This window comes from Anarhichas minor, unplaced genomic scaffold (assembly GCF_050575085.1).
Source record: "Anarhichas minor isolate MPS153535 unplaced genomic scaffold, ASM5057508v1 ptg000155l, whole genome shotgun sequence".
Taxonomy (NCBI): Eukaryota; Metazoa; Chordata; class Actinopteri; order Perciformes; family Anarhichadidae; genus Anarhichas; species Anarhichas minor.
In genome coordinates, this window is record NW_027466601.1 from 696,228 (window position 1) to 722,739 (window position 26,512).

General features: G+C 45.5%; 1 protein-coding gene across 1 annotated transcript in view; it reads left to right on the forward strand.

Moving 5' to 3' along the window:
* The window catches only part of plppr5b (phospholipid phosphatase related 5b), a 75,331-nt gene that overhangs the window by 29,472 nt on the left and 19,347 nt on the right, over positions 1–26,512 (forward strand). Inside the window, exon 3 of the mRNA XM_076085450.1 lies at positions 17,624–17,874. Within this exon, the coding sequence (XP_075941565.1) occupies positions 17,624–17,874 (251 nt within the window). The remainder of the gene's footprint in view (positions 1–17,623; positions 17,875–26,512) is intronic.

The following is a 26,512-nucleotide window of genomic DNA, read 5'->3' on the forward strand; positions in this document are numbered from 1 at the left end:
AGACCTCCCGGACAGGGTCCTCCGCCAGACGTTCCCAGTTTACCCTCACTACACGTTTGGGTTTGCTGGGTCTCTCCAACCGGTCCCCCTGCCATCTGATCCAACTCACCACCAGGTGGTGATCAGTTGACAGCTCTGCTCCTCTCTTCACCTGAGTGTCCAAGACATACGGCCGCAAATCAAATGATACGATTACAAAGTCGATCATTGATCTCCGGCCTAAGGTGTTCTGGTACCAGATACACTTATGAGCCACCTTATGTTCGAACATAGTGTTCGTTATGGCCAAACCGTGGCAAGCACAGAAGTCCAACAACGAAACACCATTCGGGTTCAGATCGGGCAAGCCGTTCCTCCCAATCACCCCCCGCCAGGTTTCTCCGTCATTGCCAACGTGAGCGTTGAAGTCCCCCAGGAGAACTATGGAGTCGGTAGGCGGCGCCCTTTCCAGGACCCCTCCCACGGACTCCAAGAAGGCCGGATACTCCGAACTGCTGTTTGGTGCATAAGCACAAACCACAGTCAGAGCCTTGCTCCCCGCAACCCGTAGGCGCATGGAGGCGACCCTCTCATTCTCCGGGGAGAACTCCAACACAGCGGCGCTCAGCCGGGGGCTCGTGAGTATCCCCACTACCGCCCGGCGCCTCTCACCCTGGGCAACTCTGGAAAAGGACAAAGTCCAACCTCTCTCCAGGAGCTTGGTTCCAGAGCCAACGCTGTGTGTGGAGGTGAGTCCAACTATTTCTAGCTGGTATCGCTCCACCTCCTGCACCAGCTCCAGACCTGCCGCCCGGTCTGCATAGCACCCGACCCCGATGCTTGTCCCTGCGGGTGGTGGGTCCACAGGGTGGCTGCTCCATGGTGTTTATCGGGCTGAGCCCGACCGGGCCCCATGGGCAAAGGCCCGGCCACCAGACGCTCGCCTACGAGCTCCCCTCCTGGGTCTGGCTCCGGGAGGGTTCCCCGGTTTCCCTGGTCCGGGCGAGGTGGCTAAAGTCCGTGGGCTAACTATCATAGGGGTCGTTTTGAACCGCTCTTAGTCTGGGCTCTCCCCTGAAACCTGTTTGCCTTGCCTCATGTCACATAGTTAAATATTTCTTTGAATTTATGCTGATTCAGACAAACAAAGCAACAATCAGCAGCTTTAGTGATAGTTTGTGAAGAATGTATTATTGTACTAATAGGTTTAACATCAGAGGTCTTTAACGTTGTCACTATGGAAACAGCTACTGTAACACAAAGTAAGCTGGTGTCACGCTAGCTAGTTGTTAGCTGGGAAGGTTATTTCCACCCTTAGACTGTATAGTGGATTGTTAAAGGGACAGTTCATCCCAAAATCAAAAAGACAGCCTTCAACAGGTAGTCCTATTCGACCAATCTAGACTGTTTGTAGGCAGCAGGTGTGAGTTGCAGTGTTGGAGACATCAGTCACTGAGATGTGTGCCTATTCTTAAATGTAATGGAACTAGATGCACTTGGCTTGTGATGCTCAAAATGACCCAAAAAGCCCATTTGACCCGTTTCCTTGACATAATTCACAGACCTTGGTGTGAGCAGTTTCATGTAGGAACTATGTTTGAAAGAAAATAGTTTCCAGATAAAATGAGCGACACAAGCCGAGTGCCACAAAGTGCCATCATATCAGGGAGAAAAGCAGACATCTCTACGGCCGATATCTTCAACACTCAGGAACTCCCACCAAGACAATCTCGACTGATAAAAAGCACTACAGGTAAATATGTAGTGATGATTCTGTGATGGGCTGTCTCTGTAAGGCCTCTAGTCCATTTCAGATCATTTTGCAAGGATCCTCAAATCCAACTTTATTCATAATTTACATCACGTTCATTTATTCTTTCTCATTTGATTTACTGTACTCTTTACTTATTGCTGTAAAGCCACCTGCAGCACAACGGGGCATCATGAAGAACCACTCGCACTAACATATGTCTTCTTAAGTGGCATGTACAAGAGATAGAGGCGTCACATTCATCTGTCTTCTTGTAGTTAGTACGTCCTCGTATACTGAAGCAGAACGACTGCCACATTCTCTCGACTGCCTCCCGTTTCAGCCACGGAGCGCTTCATTCCTCTTCGTCTCTGTCACAGTTCAGCTCTGTTGTGTCACAGTGTTGTTAGATCCGGGGGTTCTCTGGCCCGATACGGGGCTACCTACTGACTCAGCTCTCTATTAAAAGATTGGCGAGCTGGTGTTCTGTCGAGGAAACTCGCCTGGCTTCTGCTAACTACCGTTACTCCTGACGTCTACCCTGCTTCCACTGGTAACGTGCACTCGGCCGAGGGGCCACCCTGACCGGGCGCTTCTACCTAGTCGCGTCAGTTATGGCAGCTTTCCTCTTCTGCATCCAGGCTCTTGGTAAATTGCCAGGTTAGGTTTTAACGGCTAGGATTACAACTAAAACTGTAAGGGACTGTTTAAGTGGACCGGTCACTAGGATAACCATTAAGAACTCTTGTTGTTACACATACAATAGATTTAACCTTTTACTGCCACGAGGAACTTCTACTACTTCAGCAAATGAATTCTCTTGAGAAATTTACTTTAAATGCAGATTAGATATTTATTGCAGGATATATTTGCAGGGGCACAGCTACAGCTCACATAAAATAATACTATACTTGATTCGATCAGGTTACAATTTCTTCATAGGTTATACTCATTCATTTTCGATGCCGAGGCGGCTCGGTGGAGCTGGATTCTCGATGTGGCAAAAAGTCCTTTTGGGGTTTTTAGGAGCGAAGGCCAGGCCTGACCTTCGGCTCCTCCTGCGCGGCCAACGAAGTCCGTTCAACGATCCCTCAGGCTCAGTACAAAGTCTTTAGGGCGGCTGCGTCCATCTGTTGTCCGGTTGTTAAAGTCAAACAGGGGGGAGAGGAAAATCTCCGTCTTTTCAATCTTTGTCCAGGAACGGCTGTCTTCTTTCCGTGAACAGAGACGAAGTCCTCCGATGCGGCTGTCGAGGTCCAGTGTTCTTCCTCCGTGGAGCACTTGGGTGGCTCCCGCGTTGAATCCCGTCTTGCTCTTTGCAAGTCTCTCTTTTTATAACACTTTTGGGCTCTCTCTCCCCCCTCCTCCCCAACACTCCCTCCCTCAGCATGTGATTTACATGACATCATTGATTATGTGTGTGTGCTGCAAACAACACCCTAACTTTCTGTGTGTGTGTGTGTGTGTGCTGGACACACCTAACTTCCCTTGTGGATGCTCTCACTTCCTCAATGTTCGAGCGTGTTTCAGGTTACACCCGTGTATGTGTTCGGACAACACCCCAACATCTGTTATGATCTCAGCCTTTAAGGCCCCCACCCTGCTTACATCAGCTCTTTCCACACACACACAGACTTCACTTTACTCAGTTACACATACATTATTATTATCAGTTTTACATTTGTTAGATCACTTCATAATTCTTATGTTATACACACTTGCTTTAAAATGATTACTATATTTCATCCTTTAACTATAAGTATATGCTTTGTGTCCCTTTAGCCTACTTTCATATCGAACTGTATTCCTTTATTTAAGGCAGCTTTCCTGGGATCTCAACTCTCTTTTTTGACAGTTAGTACGTCCTCCTATACTGAAGCAGAACGACTGCCACATTCTCTCGACTGCCTCCCGTTTCAGCCACGGAGCGCTTCATTCCTCTTCGTCTCTGTCACAGTTCAGCTCTGTTGTGTCACAGTGTTGACAGCTTGAGTAATATGTTCCTCTGGTTCCCTGATATCACTACTGACACTGCAGAATGTTTGATGTTTTCATCTACGGATTTCTAAAAGAAGACTTTTCGTGAAGGACACCTGGCCAGAGATCAGTTACAACAGGTAGCCCTATGAAGATGTTTAGTGCCATGTATTATGCTTTTGATTCCATCTCACCAATGCCCTCATGCACAGGTGGTATTCATCAAGATGAAACAAGTGAATTATGGCAGCACAATGTGCAGTTCAGACGATCTACTGAATAAAACTCGTACAAGCAAACCTAAAAAAATACAAGTGAGGTTACAGATAATAATGTGAAATTGTACTTGCATGAGGCAAATGGCTATGCAGGTTTCATATCTGAATTTCTTTTGATATCTTATTTTGACCTTTCTTTTCTGTGCTAATTCATGACGATAATGTAACAGACAAACACGCACGTTTGCACACGTGTTAACACCATCGTATTTGCTTTTGTAACCATGCATCTAGCTACGCGCAGATCCACCAGTTCCAGTTGAAGATGCATGCAGATACACGCGTACGTGTAGGGAGATAAACCCTGACACTTTTCTGCATGAAACACACATATTCGCACATGCACAAACATGCTTACAGACTTGCAAACATGCACACACTGTTATTGATAAAACACCAAAATATTGCCTTGACTGCTTTCTGATGAAACACACACACACACACACACTTATGCACACTTTGCAGCACAGCGTTTGCCTCTCCTTGCCCTCTCTCTTGCTTAAGTGCGAGCAGGAGATAAGGCTGCAGAAGAGGATTATTACCTAGATCCCCGAGGGGGAATCCACTTTGTGGCCCCGGCTTTGCCCTCGCATTTACACATCCAGCATACCATTCACGCTACTCCTTCATGTTAACAGGCCTTGTCTTCCAGGCTAAAGCTCCTTTCATCCCAGAGAGACTCATTGGAATTGGTTATCATATATTATACACTGGTACAGTGTTGTATCTGAATAAGGCTTATGTCTTACTGTTAATTGATGCCGGTTTTAAAGAGCGCTGTGCGGTGTACTGTCCCTGCAAAGCAGAGGGAGGACGATAAAGTGCCTCAGCTGCCGAGGTTCCTTTTTCTATCTTTGCGTTCTGTCAGCAGCGATGGAGCACCGCAGTAAAATCCCACCGAAATATATGCTAATCGAGTCTCACTTTACCCTACAACACAATCAAGAACGGTTGTGAAACGGAGAACTAAATGGCCCCAATGGTTAAGTGCCTTTGATCGGTGATGAAATTGAAACGATTGTTCGTTCTCGAAGATGTTTTGTGGAGTTATCTGAGAAGTTTAATCAGTTGCTCTGACTGAATGGCATTTTAATATCAGAATATCGCATGGTATGACCGTGTTTATGACTTGTTGTGAATTTCCCATGTAAAGTATATGGAGGAAGTCCAAAAGAATGACAAGAATTTCCTGTGGAGGGTGTCTGGGCTCAGCCCTCAGGTAAGCTTGAGTTTGTCATAAAGAGAAGCAAAAAGTGACAATTGTACAAATGCAGAAAGAGGCACACACTTTCAAACAGCCTCGCCTTGAAACAGTTCCTAGCAGGGCTAGTTGGTTGGCCACGAATCGGACATAAGGAAGATGTGGAAGAAGCGGGTTCATTCTGTTACAGTAGGTCTTCACACAGTTTATTCAGGAGACCTAGAGGGATATTTATGCCACTGATTCCTGTCTTTCAACTAACCGTGTGTTTATACTCTGGCAGAGGAAGGTTGAGTGAAGGAGGAATGCTGCACCACTGCTAATACGTGGTCATGAGGTTTGTGTCTTCAAACCCTAGGCCACTGTGACGCCCAACATTTACAGAATGCAGATGCCCATAACTCTTTTGTGCAATGAGGGATTATTAACAACATTTCATTAGGGCTCACTTTCACTTTGACCTCAAAGTAAAATTGTGTTGATAACGTAGATAAACAATTGGTAGGTTGATAACCTGTCTGATCGTTTGTCTGCTAGTGGTTCTTGACCTCTTGAATTTTGATCAGAGCAACTACTTTGGGGAGTGAAATGTAAGATGGACATAACTACAAAAATAGGATGCAAGCTTTAAACTTAAAATTTCCTTCAAAAGTATTTTTAGAGGAAGATGCTGAAGACATACTTCACCTTTCCCATCTGTGGCCACAGATCAGTTACAACTGAGAGAAGTTGCTGTGCATGCACTGAGAGATGGAGGCGATTGTCTTTTAATGTTACGGGGAGGGGTATGAGTGTTCCTCTGTCCTTTAACTTAATGCTTATGACTCACTGAAGCAAACTGCATAATAGGTGCAGCACTTGCTTCACTATACCAACAGCTAATGGGTCTGTGGCGAGCTGTCAGTGCCTCTTTACAGCAGCATTAGCAACAGCAGTTATCCCAAATTACAAGGCACAATTTAGCATACACAATCTGGAAATCCCATTACATACAGTGTGTCTGCCTGTGTGTTTTATGGTGCATTTGATCCATGGCTATTGATAACTACTTTTGGCAGGCTTGTTGGCACAGTGCGGGAGCACAAATGAATGAATCCAGCAGGACTCGGCTGCACTGTGTTGAGCCATTCGGTCTCCCTGCGCTGCCGAGCTCCCGTGTGAGGCTGAACGCTGCCGCTCGCCAGCGTCTCTCTGATACCCTGCAGGCAAAAGCCTCCTGAGTTGATTGGACTTACATGTGGAGGGATTTGTGTCAGGGAGATCAGGGGGCATTAGATGTTAGACCTGGAGGATGTTATAGTAGCTTGCCTGCCCTGCAGGGCTCAACCTGCACCTGCTGGTAAAGCAACACTGGAGCTGAGTGCCTCCCATTCACAGCAGAGGATTGATTGGCTGAGGCTGTGATGTGCAAGCTACTCCTGGAATTAATTGGGGACCTGCTGTTTGTTTCTTTAGGGCTAATCTCTTGAAGTTGTAAGAATGTAATTTGCCGTAAAGACTTTACAACCACATAATGCAAAATGATTACGAAAGTATTATAGTGTGTTTTTGTTGTTGTGTGTTCTCACTCTCTCTCCCTAAGTCCGGCCCATTACGTCTTTTGAAATGAGACAAAATGTTCAGTACACAGCGGCAGCTGCCTAAGCCTTCACCACGGTATCATGAGTCGGTGAAAGCCTGGTTCCTCTTATTTTTTTTTAGTGCTCGGGGTTTGTTGATTCTTTTGGTTTGTTTCTGAACTATTGAGCAGACAACCGATAAATCCCAAAGTAGAGTATTTTTTGTTGATGACCTGAACTGAGTTGTACCTGAACCTTGTTAATCCCAAAGTGGAATTTTGTGTTCCCGTTATAAACTGGACTGATGCAGAGGAACTGGGCTGAATTATGAACAAGCCTGTTTTCTAACCAACGGTACGGTAGATTGCCTTTATCCTTTGTAGGGTTTGAGACTCATATATCTTTTTGGTTTCAATTTGATCAAACCGCTACATTGTAGCTTAACCACACATTGGTACAAAATATAAAGGAGTCAGTATTTATGCTGAGTAACATAATTTAACTTGTATTAAATTCACCTCGCGCACCACCCTTTAAAACGGGAAATGACAGCCAAATAGTGAATTTAGCCTCAATCAGTCCCGAGCCCTCGACTCTTAAACAGTGACCGTAATACTTCACAATAATTCTCAATCAACCTCTTTATCAATGAAAGGTTTAATAAACTATCAACTACACAGACAACGACTAACAAATGAAAATACCAGTGAATGAATGAATGCAATGATGAATGCATCCATGAATACAGTGTTTGGCCACCATGAAGATGAAAACTTTAACATTAAGCAGTTAAATTGAACTAATGCACCACTCAGCAGCTGAGAGATTGTTGTGAAGTAAAAAAAAAATGTCTATATTGATAGGAGACCTTAGGTCTACCCTAAAATTCCTACTTACTCTTATTCTATGCTTCAACCCAAATATCACAGGAAAAAAGTAAAGATTCACCTGATGTTTCAGATGGCCAGGGGTAAAGTTTTGTTGGAGGAGAGGGGGAAGGGGGTTGATCAGCACCACATCTTCCATGGACCACTCCTTGGACTGCTCGAGTTTTCTCAGTTGCGATACCTCAAAAGTGATGGCTTGGCCTGAGCTTATCGCTCACTTTTGTTTTGTTCGAACATAGAATGGATTTCCTTGTTTCTTTCTTTCAAGGTTGGCTGGGGGCCGGCCTCCAGCACTTCTGTTGGGCTCGGGTATCCAGCTGAGTTCCAGGGGAGCAGGAAACGAAGCATGAGAATGAGGAAAGAGACAACAAGAAGTCTTTGGGGCTCCCCTGTTTTTAAAGTCTCTGTAAATGGGGCAGTGTCTGATGCTAATGGTGCGACACTTTACACGTTTTTATTATTTTGCTTTGGCAGAATCAAGCTTCATGAATACTATTCTGAGAGATCTGCAGCTACTCAGAAATATATGGAGCGGATTTGTTTCTGTTTGAAGTCATTTCGCTTTAGGCTTGCAGTCTCATGCTGAGGAGGTGTTTATTCGATCTCTTCTTGAAGGCATGAACACTGCTTGATGGGATGTGTCTGACATCAGCAGGGGGAGGGCTGTCCCATGGTGTTACAGCAGAGTGGAGATAGTTCCCGTCAAGGCATTTGGTGTTAGCCCTGCGGTGGTAACCACCTGGTGGTTCCACCTGGGAGCCTTGAGGGTAGCAGTGCTTTCAGGTGTGCTGGATAGGTTGGAGTATGCATTTAAAAAAGAACAGTTGCTGCACGATCGTTCAGCTTGGTGTTGGCACGATCCTTTGGGGCATAGTCCTCAACGAAACCAATGACCTTTAGTGCCTTTGTCTAAATAGTATCTATCTGCATGAGAGTGGATTGTGAGGTATTCATCCAGGCAAGGCAGGAGTACTTCATAATACTCCTGACCTGGGTTTTGTAGATGTTGGCTCTGCCTCTAGGATCAAGCTTGTAGGCCAACTTCTGCAAGGCTCCAAGGTGTTGTCTTGCACGTTCACAGATTTTAGATGGACGGTTGGTCCACTGTAGTTTTCTGTCAATGCATAGTCCTAGAGCTTCCATCTGGTCGCTGAGCTGGATCTTCCCAAAGAAGAGATCAGGGCAAGATGCATTCCTCTTTCTAGATAGGATCATTGACTTAAATTTGCTAGAAAATGATCTGTCAGGCCTCAGCCCAAATTCTGAGGTTTTCCAGCTCTTTTTTAATGGCTTGCTGCCGCCTCAGAACCATTTGATGATGTTATGGGTGCGAAGATGGTGGAATCATCCTCGTAGAGCAGGGGTCTCAAACTCATTTTCACTCCGGGCCACATCAGCATCATGGTCGCCCACAAAGGGCCGGTTGTAAATGTAACTACTCGTAACATATTGTTAAATAACTCTCTGCATTCACAGTTTAAAGTAGTCTTCAATGTACTCATAATACATTTCCATGTCAAATGTACAGTAACCAGCCAAAGAGCTGCTTCTATGACTGTGTTTAAGTATCTCATAATTTTGACTTTCTATTTCATAATTTTGACTTTCAATCTCATCATTTAGACTTTCTATCTCATAATTTTGACTTTCAATCTCATAATTTTGACTTTCAATCTCATAATTTTGACTTTCTATCTCATAATTTTGACTTTCTATCTCATAATTTTGACTTTCTATCTCAGAATTTTGACTTTCTATCTCAGAATTATGACTTTCTATCATAGTTATGACTTTCTATCTCATAATTCCGACTATGGGATATTTTTATTATCAAGTCTAAATCTTTTTTTTTTTTTTTTTGCTGGCGGATTCGCGGGCCACATAAAATGACGTGGCAGGCCGTATTCGGCCCGCTGGCCGGGAGTTTGAGACCCCTGTCGAAGAGAAACATTTTGTTCCCACGTTATTACACAACATCATCTATGACGATGGGGGGAAAATAATGGGCCAAGAATGGATAACTGCGGTATTGATGAATTGATGGTGCACGGCGATGAAGACTGACTAGAGAGCACAACTGATGGTTCTTAATTGGAGGTATGTCTGAAGCCATATGTGTAGTCTCCCATTCATGCCGTTTGAGTTTTACCCTTAGGCCATTGTGCCAGACCTGGTCGACATGCACTTAAGTGCAACAATGCACACTTCACCGCCTTTGTCAAGAATGTTGTTCTACGCCTGGGACAAAACCGTGAATCTCTGTCTTTCTAAAAGAATGTCAGTTTACCACATGTCTAATTCTGCCATGTTTGAAAGCTTGGCCTCCTCGGCTGCTGAGAGTTACCTACACCAATGGTAAATTAACTTTCTAGTCTTTCTAGTCTTCCGGCTAGTCTTCATACACTGATGGCACAGCCTTTGGGAGAAATTTGGGGTTAAGTGTCTTGCCCAAGGACACATCGACATAGACTAGCGGAGCTGGAGATCAAACTGCCGATCTTTTGATTGAAGGACGACCCTCGCCTCCACTGAGCCACAGTCGCCCTGGTCGCCCGCCAATGTTGCTATGAGGTGGAACATCCTGTGTATGGAGTGAAATCTCTCAACAACTAGGCAATGGCCTCAGCTGTGCCTTACGTTTTGTGATAATGAGCAAATGTTAGCCTGCAAATACACTTTACCGAACTACCAACATTCCCATCTAAAAAAAAGCAGAACACAGCCTCTTTTTCACACTTTTCAATGGGATGCATTTTTGTATTACTTTGGAACCTTCTGACCTCAACAACACATTTGGCACAAATAGCTAAAGGGTGTTCCCGGAACAAAGGGACACAATGGTGAAGAGTGGACGACGATATCTACTCGCCACGGATGTATTTAGTGAAAAGCTCACAGTGAAGATGACACATCCCATCCACACAGATGGTGAGGCAGATGGGGGAAACTCCCAGCTGTGTTTAGTATGTGCCATCACTGCCCACTTCAAGCTGAGAGGAGGCCTCTCTTTGTTTGCTTTCATGATAACTTAATTCATTTTACTCACAGTTAATTTCAAGATCTTTATCTGGAAAAGTTAAAGTTAGGATTTTATTGTCATATACAAAGTAACCACAACTGTCAAATACATGTAGTGCAGGAAGATATACAATATGTCCTTCTGCAATGTCATCTAAGGTAGAAGTCTAAAGCAGCATCAGCATTAGTACAAAGCTGTTACTCTTCCACCCAGAGTGCTTTGCTGTGTCCTACAGCTGTCAGGCAGAAGCTGAATTCTTTCAGCCCAGCCGCTCCCAGAACCCTCTCTTTGGAGTTTCTCTTGCCTCTCTTTGCTAATGTCAGAGTGTGCCAGTGTTCACATGTGACACGTTCCATGTGCATGCTCGGGCTCGCGTGTATGCGATTCCGTGTGTGTGTGTGCGCCCAAGTGTGTGCTTTCGTGCGCATCGTGTAGCGGATGCTTGCACATGCTCGTTGCCAGCGTTTACATCTGTCGGAGGGCAGTGCGGCATCATGTGAGCCCGGCCATCTCAGCTCTCACAGCTCACTCCCCTTTTCACTCTGGCCTGGCGTTGTTTTGCATAATGACTCACAGAGGCTGCGCTGTTTGGGGAAGATTAAATTTAGAACACAGCCGAGGGTCGTGGCGCTCCCTCACACTGTGTTTTTTTTACCTTCATGCATTTCAAGGCTTGTTGAACTTTAGATTCAGGAAGTTCATGCACAGCCTCCTATTTCAGTGGCATTATGTAAAAGAGTCAACATAATATCAATATTAAGCAGATGTGAGGCTATTCCTTTGGGAACACAAAGCACTGTTATTCTACACAGTACTATTGTATTGACAAAGACTTTTCATTTTGCATATCGGCCCCTCTGTAGAAATCTTCAAAAAAAGTAATTCCCAAGCTTTCAGAAGCTACGTGTTTAGATGATAACACCAGTGTGGAAAGGAATGGTGTAAATGAACACTCGGCGGCAAATTTTGTGGCTCTTGCTGCAAATAAACCTGCACAAATAAGAAAAAAAGAAACGCAAAGGGGGAAATGCACCCCTTACTGCTCTGCATAGCAATCAGCACCTCGGTGCTCCTGTGTTATTTGCACCTATTTAAATGAGGTAATATGCAGACATCTGGTACAAAATTGGCCCCCTTGAATGCAAATCAGCCTTTCAAAACAGTCCACAAATCAGCCCCACGCAGTTACAGTGGAATTATTATGAGAGTTGATGGACTGTCTGGTTAAACTCGTTTATTTTGGGATGGCAAATTAATTTAATAAAGCTTCCCTACATGTCAACTTTAAAAATACATGAGAGAACACATGATTTAATTTATTTTTAGAATACAAGATTTAAATAATCAATAAGGTGACGCTGCTGTGCCTCGTGTGTAAGTCTCTCTCAATGGGAAGACACACTTATCGTTTCTGCTGTGGTGGGATCGCTGCACTTATTTAATAAACTCAATAAAATGTCTCAAAAGACTCTTATAATGTAATTCATATTTTCTCATTAATGATGTATTATTTCACCCCCCCGCATGTGTGTGCTCTGCTGCAGAGAGGCGTTCATGGGCACAAAGAAAAGAGAGGAGAATCGACTCACAACCAATGCATTTCTACTTTGCCACATGGATCATTGCAATCAGAAGCAAAAGAGGGCAAATTGCACTCAGCTGCAAACTTAATGCGTTTACACTGTAACATCATCAGCGTAATTTCTTTGGAGAATCGGACCTTGAGCCGGAGCAGATAATGGATGCACAGTTCGTGGTGCTATCAGCCGCAGCAATCCGTTCTTTGTGAATTCGCCCCTCAGACATTTGTCATTTGAGATGGATTGATCATTAATCATAGAGCCATGAATTCCTTTGCTGAGTTACTGACTAGATATTGGACCCCAACCAAGCAGAGCTTGCGTGACGTAGCGATCAACTCTACAGCTCCACCTGAAAACATCAGATTTTCCAAAAGAAAAAAACATCAATTTTGTTGGTGGATTTTAAAGTGCAGTTGTGGTGACTATGTTGTTGCCACTGCCATCTCCATTCTTGATTTACATATGAATCACCAAAAGCCCGTGTTGTTTATACGCACAACAGTCTGTGACAGCAGCTAAGTTCACCGAGCTGTCCTCCATAATCGCGACAGTCCCACAGAAGTGCCCTGCCTCCCTCTCCACCTCTCCAGCTCTCAGCATTAACGTTTGATAATCTCTGTCACTCCTCTGCCAGTAAGAGCAGCGTCTCCAGGGACTGCACTGTTCAAAGTGTTGATGGCGGCTGAACGCGCCACAGCTCCGCTCTTGACAGTGTGATTCCACTCGGCACAGAAACGTCCCTCCGATGTTTGACCCGCCTCCCAAGGTTGCTCCGCACCATGAGCGCTCTGTGAACATGTTCTAATCACTGTCTCTCAGAATGGGAATCTTCCACGCTCATTGCTGCTGCTGCTGTGTTTCTGCATTTCAAAGCTTGAGTTTGATCGTGGCAGTTTTTCCTCCCTCATGTGTTCATCCGTATCTTACTTCACGTTGTTCCAAACAAACTAGACACATTCATCAGTTCCTGTGTTAGAGCTGCACATTAAAATGTGTTTTGTGAACTTTGAATTTTGATAGAGCCAAGTGTTTCGATAAAAGTAATGAATCGATATTGTTGTATTTATTTAAATACTGCAAACACTAAAAATAAGGATTGTAATGTGTACATCTTATTGCTATGACAATGTGAGCGAATGTATTTACAATCCATCATGCTGCCACCTGATGTGTATATTTATGTTCTTTGATTGATAACTGAATATACACATTATTAGTAGTATTAGACTGCAAATCAAATGCATGTTATGATTAATAATGGTAGAGACCGGAATGTACAGAAGCCCCTCTGAGCGCTGAGGTGAGTGGTGTGAAACCTCGGGCTGCGCACGGACACGTGCATGAGGCTTATTGCTGTCACACACTTTTTAATGGACTTAATGAACTGACAAAGTGCACAGAGTCGGATACAAGCACAGCAGTTTCAACAGCTTTTGAGCCGTTAATCAAAATACCCGGGCTGACGCGCTCATATACAGTACATGGTCTTAAATACAGATCGATAGGATCGCAGATTTATCATGAAATCCTGTGGTTGGTTCGGTTGCTTTCACACCACAAACAGGCGGCCTCACTTCTGCTGTTGATCACCAGGGTTTCGATTGAACCACAAGCCCAAAGGGAACCGTACTAACGGGGCAAATGGACCTGAGTTCATTTTAACCGGAACCAAACAAGGTGTGGAAGCACACTTATTCTTTACGACTTGTAAAATTCCCTCATATGCGAATCTTGAGTTATTTTCTTTCCTCAGTTTTTGTGAATGAACCCGAGACTGAGGCTGGACCCATGGGTTGGGAGGCGGGTTAAAGGAAATGCTGATGCGCTTCATATGTGGACGATTGTCGGAGGATCCCGGTAACTCTTTACTCAGCTGCACTTACTTCATGCGCCACTGAGGAATGAACGGGCCCCACCTCCAACACTGTATCCACGTGTCTTCACACATCCCTGGGCAGTCACAGTGACAGGCGTCTGCCCCCCCCCCCCCCCACACACACACACGTCCAGTGTCTTTTCCGTCGTACTCAGACAAAAGCAGTAAAGTGACACTTTAAACATAGCAGCTGGTTGTGGATATAAAGAAACGCTGAAATAATATGAATCACTTCTATATTAATAAGTGATGATTGTATTGTGACTGAGACATGTTCATCCTACTGATGCTTGGTGTGTTCAGTGGGTGTTTGCAGTTTGTAAACTGCTCTGATTCAATCCCATCAATACTGGAAGGCCCATCGCTGCACTGATGACCATTGTGACGGGTAAGAAGGCTGCTCTCATGGTGCAGCTGTAAAAAACATAAAGTGGCTCTCTAAAAGAGAACAGTGAATAAAAAAGAGCCTAGATCCTTGGAGAGATTTTAGATTGGTGTGATTTCAGTTGCAGTTGAGCAAAACATATTTGAACAGGTTAGATACCGATTCAAATATGTGTATAATCTGACAGTACCTCAATACCTGCAGCTGGTATTACTGTGGATTAGAAACAGACAACAAAGAAACATGGCTTTCTGCCAAGAAACATACAAATGTCAATGCACGTTTGACAGGTTACTCTGACCAGACCGCTTCATCACAATATGAACATTGTGCCCATAGCCTCACATGTTGCTCTTATGCAAAACATAAATGGAATACATTTTCGACACCATCTTACTCTGTGTTAACCCTTCCTGCTTCAGCACAGGCTAGCTGTTAGCATGCTTCTTTCCGGAGATATCTCTAACACAGTACACAGACGTCTTTGTCATAATGTCAGATCTGTAGCCTCATTCTGGGGATGATGTTAGTTCACTTTTTGAACGTCCACCGCTGGCAGCTGGGAAGCAAGACACAGGACTTTTACTGAGCAGAGTTTATTCATATACAAAATGAAACCTACATTGTACTTTTACTACCACTCTACTTTAATGCTGATTTCTGAAAACACCTGTCTGCTCTGAGCACATCCACTGTCTCTCTCTCTCCAGCGCACACTCGTGTGTGTGTGTGTGTGTGTGTGTGTGTGTGTGTCTGTGAGAGTGAGTGACAGCACACAAGGAGTGTGAGATGCTGTGATAACTTCCTGACTGACTGGGCCGTTCATCCCACTGCAGCACTGTGGAGATGTTGGCACCAGATCAAAGAAGAGGTGCATTGCTTCAACCCTGCTCACCCTCCAACACACACACACACACACACACACACCAAGACAGGAGGATGAAATACATCCAACAAGCATGCGTGGCTACACGGCTACAGCGTGGCTCTGCAGCAGATCATGGTGTTGTTTGAAGCAGACAAACTGGATTATATTCATGCTCTAATAAGCACATTCAGTCGTCCTTCTATGTGCTCCCAAAGCCAGACAGGATGGAGGGAGGGCGGAGTGCAGAAAGTGGGACAGCGCCGGAACCGTGCGCCATGCGGCGAGCAAATCACACAACGCCTGGACAAAACCATTTTGATGCTTGTTAGGAAAATGGACCTGTCAGCATCTGGAGCCTCCCTGTGGCTGACGGGAGGCGAGCGAGTGGTGGCGAAGACTTAAGACATTAAAAAACAAGAACTCGTGCGAGAGAAGATGAAAAGGCTTGCCTTGCTCCACAGCCGTGACGCCTGGCCGCCCATTTTCACGAGTGTCTCGCAGCTAAAAGGCGCTTCAAAGCTCGGGTTAAATTAGTTTGCAGCAGCACAAACACTTGACAGTGATTGGAAAAAGCTGCTATTGTTGCACCAGCACATAATGCAGCCTGGAAGTGTATGCGTGTGTGTTTGTGGTGAAACCCTCTCACTGTGTGTGTACGATAGAGTTGTCTGACTAAGCGGCCGTTTGGTAATTTAGTGTGACAGAGGGCCGGGCTCTCGTAGGAGGGAAGCAATTATTCCTGTTAAAGCCCTTCAATCACTGAGACGTAAAGCCTGGCTGCTTTGGTTCAGAGCACGGAGAATGGACGGTGGCACCTGGGTGACTGTTACACACAGTGTGTGTGTGTGTGTTTGGTACGGGTGAGGAGCAGGGATTGAGTTCCTGGTACCCGTTTTATGCGGCATCAGGTGTGAGGATCAGCAGGTCTCTGCTGTGGGATGAACGGGCTCCGTCTGGTGTTGGAGGGAATCTAAGACAAACTGCTTGAGTAATTTATGTCCCACCGTTGATGTTCTATGAAGCACTTTGCCAGTGTCTCAACACGATGTGTCTTTTTTTTGGAGACTGGTGAGAGGAGGGACATACGGACAGAGGATGCACTGTCTCAGAGGCTTCTGTTACAGAATGGAACATTTCACATCTGTTTTTCATTTGTTATTTTAGTCAGCAGAGCATTTATAAGTGTTTGTATGTGCATAGACAATGACACAGAGGAATCCATTAAATGTACTTATTCATTCCACAAGATAACTCTTGGAGATTTAATAGAAAACTGACCACAGGATGTTTCATACAAAGCACGATGAGGATTCCCAGCCTGTGTGGTTGGGAGATTGTTAACAAAATGATATCTAAAACTAAAGAGGTAAATCTGTGTTATTTATCTCACATCAGAGAGAAACGTACAGGTTTGAAGATTGTTGTAGTCGTTCATGGTGGAACAGCTTCGGAAGAAAAATATGAAAATAATCTAATAAAAGGTTTGTCTAGCAACAATATTTTGTGCAGATAAGTGAACATAAGAATAACAAAAGTACTGACCCATGCTATTTTACAATGTTAAAAATGGATACTATAATATAATGTTAAGAGACATGCATTTTGTACAAAATCTTTTCTTTTAGTTTAGCTTATTTTTCCCAGAATTCCAAGAGATTTGGTGACCTTTGTTCTTGGTTCTATGTAGAAGCTCTGGGATGCACAGACATGTAGTCTCTATGAAGGTATGTCAGTAGCTGCGTCTGCCTTCATGACCCCACTGAGGTCAGAGGCAGCAGCCGGGAGAGAGAGAGAGGATGCTGCCGCTCTCATTAACGTGCATGGCTATCTTGACAGCGCTGTCTCAGGTGATTGTGACTCACCCTGTAACAATGGCAGTCATAGAAACCTCGATAGGAAGACAACTCATGAGCTCATTCTACTGGTTCACTGGATCAAACATGCTTACATCTGCAGGAAACAGAACAGATCAATTAACAAAAACGGCATTGGAGCAAAATCAGTTTCAAAGTTTGATTAACCGGTTAGAGCCAATAGTGATGTTAAGTATGATGTAGGTTATCTAACCAGGGAAGATTTCATTACACGAGGACAAAAACAGTGACCTGGTCCCCCTTGCTGTCTGAAAGTACCTTAATATGACATCATATGAAATATACTGATGGATCTCAGTAGTGAACTACTACTACTCACAAACGTTGCTGCTGATGCTAGCTCCATCTGTGCCATGCATCCCTCTTAACATCTTCTTTTCTTCCCAGGAGTCTACACCTTCGGCCTCTTCACCGTTGATATCTTTGTCAATGCGGGCCAGGTAGTGACAGGAAACCTGGCGCCCTACTTCCTGACGGTCTGTAAGCCCAACTACACGGCACTGGGCTGCCAGCAGGCCCTGCGCTACATCAGCCACCAGGAGGCCTGCACCGGGAACCAGGACGACATCCTGCGTGCCCGCAAGACCTTCCCATCCAAGGAGGCCGCCCTCAGTGTCTACGCTGCACTCTACCTGGCTGTGAGTTATTCTTCTTCATACATCTGGGAATGTCAGTCAGCTGATCAGATGGGTTGGCCAAACTTATGTGGAAGAGAAAACAGGGGGACGATAAAATTATGACCCAAACTGTCCATTGTAAGCAGCTTAGAAGAGCCACTCTCTGCCCCATCTTTCATCTGTACTCACTGAAGTTGAGTTTTCCTACGCAATAAGAGAGAATTAGAAATATTTCACTTGCACTTTTCACAGTTTGACCCCCAAATAAGCAGTTTAGGGTAATCTGGACAAACTTGTTTTTACTATTTCTGATCATCTGACAGCTTGTAAGCAGGTAGTCAAATGCGGTGAACATCATTATGAATGATGTAAGTCTTGGCTCTAACAATAAAGAGCTAGAGATAAGAGGAAGGCTAACTGTTCCCCCTGCTTCCAGTCTTTATGCTAAGCTAAGTTGATTGCTTCCTGGGTATAGCTCCATATTTAGATATGAGAGTGATCAATTTGAACATTTAACTTTCAGGAAAAAAAAGAAAATAAGAATATTTCGCAAAAATGTGGAACTACTTATTTCAATTGCCTTTGAAAAGGGATGGGTATTTTGTATGAAGCTAAGCTAACATAAGTCACAAATGTAACTATGGTTCTGTGAATTCCTGGATGAAGGCCAGTGGTGGTAAACCACATGGATATGTCTTCTCATGCAAGGCGGCAACCTCTGAAAAGTGAAGCCTATGAGAAAGTGCCTGAAACCTGCATTCTCTCTAATGTCCATCAGGGGGCGGCTCCTCTGGTTGTATAGAAGTCTATGAGAAAATGACTCTACTTCTCTCTTGATTTATTACCTCAGTAAACATTGTAAACATGAGTTTATGGTCTCAATCTCTAGTTTCAAGTCTTCTTCAATACAGCATGATGTTCATTTAGTACATTATGGTCCATTTAGAGTCACACAGACCATAAAGCAGAGTATGCTTTAGGGCCTGATTTGCCTGAAACAAGCTGCTGCACCCCGGCAGTCAGTCTGTTCCAACTCTGCTTCGGACCTGTCAGGGGTGCCTACTGAATACCATGACTATCGGGAGGTATTCAGTAAGGTCAGGGCCTCATCTCTGCCTCCACATCGCCCCTACGATTGCGCCATTGACCTGCAACCAGGTACCACTCCATCCAGGGGTCGCCTGTATTCCTTATCTGCACCTGAAAGAGAGACCATGGAGGCGTACATAAATTCCTCTCCAGCTGCTGGGATCATCCGTCCCTCTTCTTCACCTGCTGGTGCGGGGTTCTTCTTCGTGGGAAAGAAGGACAAGTCACTGAGGCCTTGCATTGACTACAGGGGCCTCAATGACATTACCATTAAGAACCGCTACCCACTCCCACTCATCTCCTCTGCCTTTGAGTTGCTGCGGGGGGCTACCATCTTCACCAAGCTAGACCTGCGTAACGCCTATCATTTGGTCCGGATCCGAGAGGGTGACGAGTGGAAGACGGCTTTCAACACCCCCACTGGACATTATGAATACCTGGTCATGCCCTTCGGTCTCACCAATGCCCCAGCTGTCTTCCAGGCCCTGGTGAATGATGTGCTGAGAGACATGTTAAACAAACAGGTGTTCGTCTACCTTGACGACATTCTGATTTTCTCCAGGTCCCGAGAGGAGCACATTCACCATGTCCAAGCAGTCCTTCAACGCCTCCTAAAGAATTCTCTGTTCGTTAAGGCAGAGAAGTGTGAATTCCACGCCTCATCTGTCTCCTTCCTGGGGTACATCGTGGGACAGGGGATCATGCAGATGGATCCAGCCAAGGTGTCAGCTGTTATGTCTTGGCCCGTCCCTGACTCACGTAAACAGCTGCAACGATTCCTGGGGTTTGCTAACTTCTACCGGATGTTCATCCGTGGCTATAGCACCGTGGCTGCCCCACTCATGGCCCTTACCTCATCCAGAGTGCTGTTCCAGTGGTCACCCTCGGCTGAGGAGGCCTTCCAGAACCTTAATGCCCGGTTTACCTCTGCCCCTATCCTCCAAGCCCCTGACCCAGAGAGACTTTGAGAGTTTGTTGTGGAGGTGGATGCCTCCGATGTTGGGGTGGGGGCCATCCTATCCCAGCGGGCTGCCAGCGACCAGAAACTCCACCCCTGTGCCTTCTTTTCTAGGCGGCTCTCACCTGCTGAAAGGAACTATGACATTGGTAACCGAGAGCTGCTAGCTGTTAAACTGGCCCTTGAGGAGTGGCGTCACTGGCTTGAGAGGACCAGTCTGCCCTTTTTGGTATGGACTGATCACAAGAACCTCGAGTACATTCAGTCTGCCAAGAGACTGAACTCTCGGCAAGCCAGATGGTCCCTGTTTTTTACCCGATTCAACTTTTCCCTCTGTTACCGGCCCGGTACCCGCAACGTCAAGCCTGACGCCCTGTCCCGCCAGTTTGTTGATAAGGGGGATTCCACCCCTTGCAATGACAATATCCTTTCTGCCCCTGTCTTGGTTGCTTCAGTCACCTGGGAGGAAGAGGAGAGAGTCAAGGCCGCACTGGAGGACCAGCCCGGTCCTAGCTCCTGCCCTCCCGACCGCCTGTTCGTCCCTCAGACCCTGAGGTCCGACGTTCTCCAGTGGGCCCACAGCTCCAAACTCACTTGCCACCCCGGGAGCCAGCGTACCAGGGATGCTCTGCGGCAGAGGTTCTGGTGGGCTACTCTGGAGAAAGACACCCGGGAGTTCGTCAACGCCTGTCCTGTCTGCAACCAGCACAAGCCATCCCACCAGGCTCCCGCTGGTTTCCTGCAACCTCTGTCTGTGCCCCATCGGCCCTGGTCCCACATCTCCTTGGACTTTGTTACCGGTCTACCACTGTCCAACAAACATACCACCATCCTGACAGTGGTAGATCGGTTCAGCAAGATGGCCCACTTTGTACCCTTGCCCAAGCTCCCCTCGGCTAAAGAGACTGCTGAGCTGGTCCTGCTGCATGTCTTCCGGCTCCATGGTCTCCCCACTGACGTGGTTTCTGACCGGGGACCTCAGTTTACGTCAGTGTTCTGGAGGGAGTTCTGCACACTCATCGGGGCCACAGCCAGCCTGTCATCTGGATACCACCCGCAATCTAACGGCCAGACTGAGCGCAAGAACCAGGAGATGGAGATGGCTCTACGGTGCTTGGTCTCCAAGCATCCATCGTCCTGGTCCCAGCAGCTCCTGTGGGTGGAGTACGCCCACAACACCCTGACCAGCTCTGCCACTGGAATGTCCCCGTTTCAGTGTGCCTATGGTTTTCAACCGCCACTGTTTTCAGCCCTGGAGAAGGAGGTTTCCTGCCCTTCTGCCCAGGCCTTCGTCCGCCGCTGCCGCCGTACCTGGGCCGAGGCCAGAGTTGCGCTCCTCCGATCAGACAACCGGTACTCCACAGCGGCCAACCGGCGTCGCTCCAAAGCCCCCATCTACCAGGCTGGTCAGAAAGTGTGGCTATCGACCCAGGACCTACCCTTGCGGGTAGAGTCTAAGAAGTTGGCACCCAGGTTCATTGGGCCATTCGAGATCCTGAAGGTCATCAATCCAGCAGCAGTGAGGCTCAAGCTGCCCCGAACCATGCGGGTCCACCCGTCATTCCACGTCTCCAAGTTGAAGCCGGTTCGAGAGTGCCCACTGGTTCCTGCTGTACAGCCTCCGCCACCACCTCGATTCATCGATGGAGGTCTTACCTACACGGTTCGCCGCCTGCTTCGTTCCCGCCACCGTGGGAGAGGTCTGCAATACCTGGTCGACTGGGAGGGCTACGGTCCAGAAGAAAGATCCTGGGTCCCAGCTCGACACGTTTTGGATGCCCCTCTCATCAGGGAGTTTCACCGCCGCCATCCTGACCAACCCTCCAAGGGTCCTGTGCCCACTGTGGCTACCCAGCTAGACTCTGTTCCCTCTCTTCCATCTGTAGCTTCAGATGTTAGGGAGGATGAAGAGGAGCCGTCTTCTGGCCAGGACAACTCACCCACCGATGATGATGAGGAGAGGATGGAGATGTCGGAGGAATATTAGCCCTCCTCCAGGCCCCCTCCGCCCACCCGGCTTGGTTGTGGTGGTTTTTGGGACGTCGGGAGCCGTCCCTTAAAGGGGGGGTTCTGTCACAGTTCAGCTCCACACCCTCCTCACTCTTCTTGTCAGTCACTCCCTCTTCATCAGTCTAAACTCCCTTCACCTGTTCACTCACCTGCCTCTGATCAGTAATCAAGCCCCTATATAGACTCCTGCCTCCCAGACACATTTGCCAGATTGTTCTTCGGTTTTCCATGCCAGACTCTCCAGCACGCTCCCACGGATTGATCGCCTGTTACCGACCCTGCCTGCCCCTGTTCTACCCGCCTTGCCTGACTCCCGGTAAACCCACCAGGGTTTGTCCATATACAACCCGTTACATTCTGGTTGCAAAAAAACAAGATGGCGACGGCCAAAATGCAGAACTCAAGGCTACAAATCTGCAGTCCACAAAGCAATGGATGAGCTCATGGTAACTATGCCCACTTCTTTACTGCCACTGACATTCAGGAAGAACTGAAGAGAAACAGAAACTTATTTTTTAAAAAAGATTGGATTAATGCAAACACGAGCAGATTCACAGTATTGAAGGAATGTTTAGGTAATATACGTAGGTGCTGAATGTCATTCAGATAATGTCTTGAGAGGCGAGTAAAACAATCCTATCTTGAAGTTATTCTATTTTCTTGTTATTGCACGGCTGCCAAAACAGTTTATGCAGGAAATCAGACCAAGAGAGTGTTTTGCAATTCCAGTTCTCTCTCCCAAATGACTCTTTCTTGTATGTTTGAGAATGTTAGTTCTATATTTATGCAAATAATATTCAGCCCAAAATGATTTTGCACACAGAATGCTGCACCATCAGTTTTAAAGCAGCTGGTTCAACTGTTGACCCACCGGCTTCAGATACAGTTATATAGTTATAAAAAAGGGGCAAAATCCCAGGAGTCTCAGCTTCCCCTCAGTTTTCACTTTATTTTCAGTGAGTGTTGCTATCAAAATCTGCTAAAAACCTAAGTTGGAGTTAGTGGATGTGTGACTGTATGTCTTTCACGTGAAGAAACCAAACCTTGATCTACAGTAGAGCATTCTGGGAGTTAGATGTTTGAGTTTTCTTCTATGAGGCATGGGCAAATTGTTCATACGCAGATAGAGATCGATCTGAACCCCAAGTAGCTCCTGTTGGAAGGATTATTATTGCAGAGCTAGGTTTCGTGCACCAGGTCCTTCCTCTCCTCTGAACCACGTCATGTCAAAGTGTTTGCACTCTTCCCTTCCATAGTGTGTGTGACCTTGCATCTAATCTCTCTGATATCTAATAAGATTATCACAGTTAAGTCCCCGATTCATTTCTCACTCGATTGTCTTATTGCCCAGTTATAGATCACAGAAAGTGTCAGTGAGACAGGGACGCTTCCCAGAATTCATTTGAGGGGGTGACGGTCTCCCTAACAGATATCAGATTTGAGAATACTGAAACTTGAGGACGGATCAGATGTTAGATATTCTATACTCATGTATCTATATGTTAACACAGGCAAGCAGCATCATCTAAAGTCTGAATACAAACAATTAAATAGGCTTTGGATTCATGACTTTTGAAAGATACCCATTATGATTCAGAAATATAAAAAAAACTGTGTTAGTTAAGATAACATTCTCCCACTTCCTGTGAAATCGAAACAAGTTGCAGTGAGAAGTTTCTCAGAAGACGGAGCTTTGAAAGAAGCTCCAAATAGGTCATCTTCACCCAAACGCTCACAGAAGACGTGGCTTTGAAACAACGCTAATTCCAATGGACATGTGAAGGCCAATGCAAACAAGCACACATGCATGCTGGACGTGCTAATGCAAACACACAAATGGCTATATTTTCTGATCAAATTAGTGTAATGTGTTTATGGAATACCTGAATCTCTGAGTGCCCATGAGCGTTGGAAGCACGGCTTTGGACCATCAGTGACTCTGAGCGCGATGGGGAGAGCAGATTGCCTCTGTTATCTAGGTCATTTAGCAAAGGCCATTGTCTGTGTACAGCTCGGTGTTTAGGACGTTACATGCAGTTTGCACAAAGACACTTATACAAGTGGCACAAGGACGCACACACACACACACACACACACACACACACACACACACAGCTCTGAGGAGATGATGCTTACTCCTCCTCAAACTCTCATTGTCTCGGTCATTACAGCAATGCCAGGGCCGAACACAGCCATCCAGCATCCGCCGCACCCGAGGATTTATCGAAATGAGGCTGTAATTACCCCATTCAATGGCAATATAACTGCCATGCAGAGACCTCCGATTTCATATGCTAATATTTTGGCCTGAATCTACACTGTAACGTTGTGTTATTTTAGCTGCAATGTATGAATCATTTGGTCCAGAAAATGTCCCTGCGTGTTTTTTTTCAACAACCTATATTAACTTCATTCCTATTGGTTATAAAACGGTGTATTCTGCCCAGTCCATTTTGCCACTGAAATGAAAAGCACAGCATCATTAAATATAATGTGGACAGTAAATATGAATTGCATTGCAGAACTACCTTCTGATTCATTTGAATTAGGAAGTCCCAATTTCGCATTCCAAATATGGTAAATAAAACAACATGGCGACGGCAAGATCGCCAAAATCGAGGCTTCATAACACTAGTCCACAAGCCAATGGGTGACGTCACAATGACTTCTTATATACAGTCTATGAGAAAGGTAGGTAGGTTGACAGGCAGGTAGCCCGTCCAATCATGACATTCTGACATTACGGGCTTATTACAGTTGCAGGTCCGTAATAAGCCCGTTGGGACGTAATCAGAATTTGCACAAAAATATCATCAAATGTTTTTAAAGATTACAAACCCTGCCTTTAAGACACACGAGGTGCATTGAATTGTTTTTATGAACATTTGAGGAAATACAATAAATTTGAAACATGAGGTGCTCCATCATACAATATGAACATTAATCTCTGGGATACTGGTCTGTGATACAGCACCTGCCTCTGCTTCCTCTTAAGTATTCATGTCCCCTCCAGGTTTCCACTCAGCCAGCAAGCCCAAACATTGAGATTAAGAAGAGAGGGAGTATCAGAGGTACCTGCAACGTTTCTGCTTTGATTCCAGATGAAACCCCTTCGAGCTGTTCAGAATGCCACAGGATTCTCAGAAGAGACATATTCATTCATTAAAGAAATACCAATTACTACTTTAGGGGGGTTTGCGCTACGCTTCCACGACGACGATGATTTGTGGTGGAAAATGATTTTACCCGCTGTTGAGTCTTTTTAAACTGAAACATAGAATATCGTCAAACAGAACTTGTCTTTTAAAAGTATTTATTCTTGCAAGAAGAGGCACAGTTACACAGAGTCACAAAGAGTCTGTAGAAGTGATCACAGCGAGTTATAAAGAGAGTGATCAAGGGCGGGGGCCTGTGTACTGGAGCATCCTGTTTCAGGCCGTGCAGGCCACAGCAGTTAAAGAAGTAAAAGAAGTGCTTTATCTGTGTAACAACAGACACACAGATGTATAGGTTTTATCCTTGAGGCACAGCACATGTGAACAAGAGAACAAGAGGATATGTGTGCAGGCATGATGCAAGCTTATGATCGTTTCCTTCACAACAAGTAGAAATGTAGCATTACAGATGTTGGTCGGGATGGCGTTATCGGCTGTAACCAATTTATGAAAGCAGTGCAGACCGGCGGCGATTAGCTAGCCAGTAGGGGAACAACAGAGACTCACATGCACTAAAAGTAAGGGCGGGTGGCCCAGCTACTTGGACAGATCACAGAAAAGCTTTGATTACAACACACACAGAGGGAGAGCGACTTCATTCTCGGCTCAGGTTGACATTACTGCACTACATCTTTGCAGAGCTAATAGTTGTTTGCTGCTTCATTAGTGCTCTGGGAGACGTTTGTGTTCAGGAAACAAACTTTCTTAGTTAGGTTTAGGAAAAGATCAGAGTTTGGGTAAGAATGAATCCCTTCTGGCAGAAAGCCCTGATGACTAACTTGGTCCTGTCTTAAGTCCAAAAATACATCTCCCAACCTCTATAGCTTTGTTTAATCTGTACATGAGGCTGATATCACAATATTCATCCTCCTTATTCTCAACATGAATGAATAAATGTTTTTCCTTCAAATGGTAATGTTGATACTCCTTTAAAGAAGACGTATTATACCTTTTAATTTGGGTTTCTACGTAGCGGCAACCTCCAGTGCTGAAAAACTAACGCTAACTTCAACATGCTAACCTGCAAACTAAACACTAAAACAAGATAAAAACAACAAAACTTAATGCTCCAAGTTTGAAGATGGGTCACAGACAGCCGGTATTGATCCATACTGAGCTTCAGTTTGGAAGTGAATGCTGCTTTGTACAGGTCCTCATTAAGAAAGGTAATCCACTGGGTCTTCACATCCTCAGATGATGGGACTACGTGAAGAACCTTCTGTTGGTTCCTGCAGCCAACAACAGAATACGTAGCTTGCTTTGCTTGTACCATGTTACCAAGTCTGCTATAGCGAGGGCATTACATTGGAGGACGGTGAGGTTGATTCAGAAGGTGGACATCCTATCTGACTAGCTCGTTGCTACACATTATCTGATGGAGCAGATA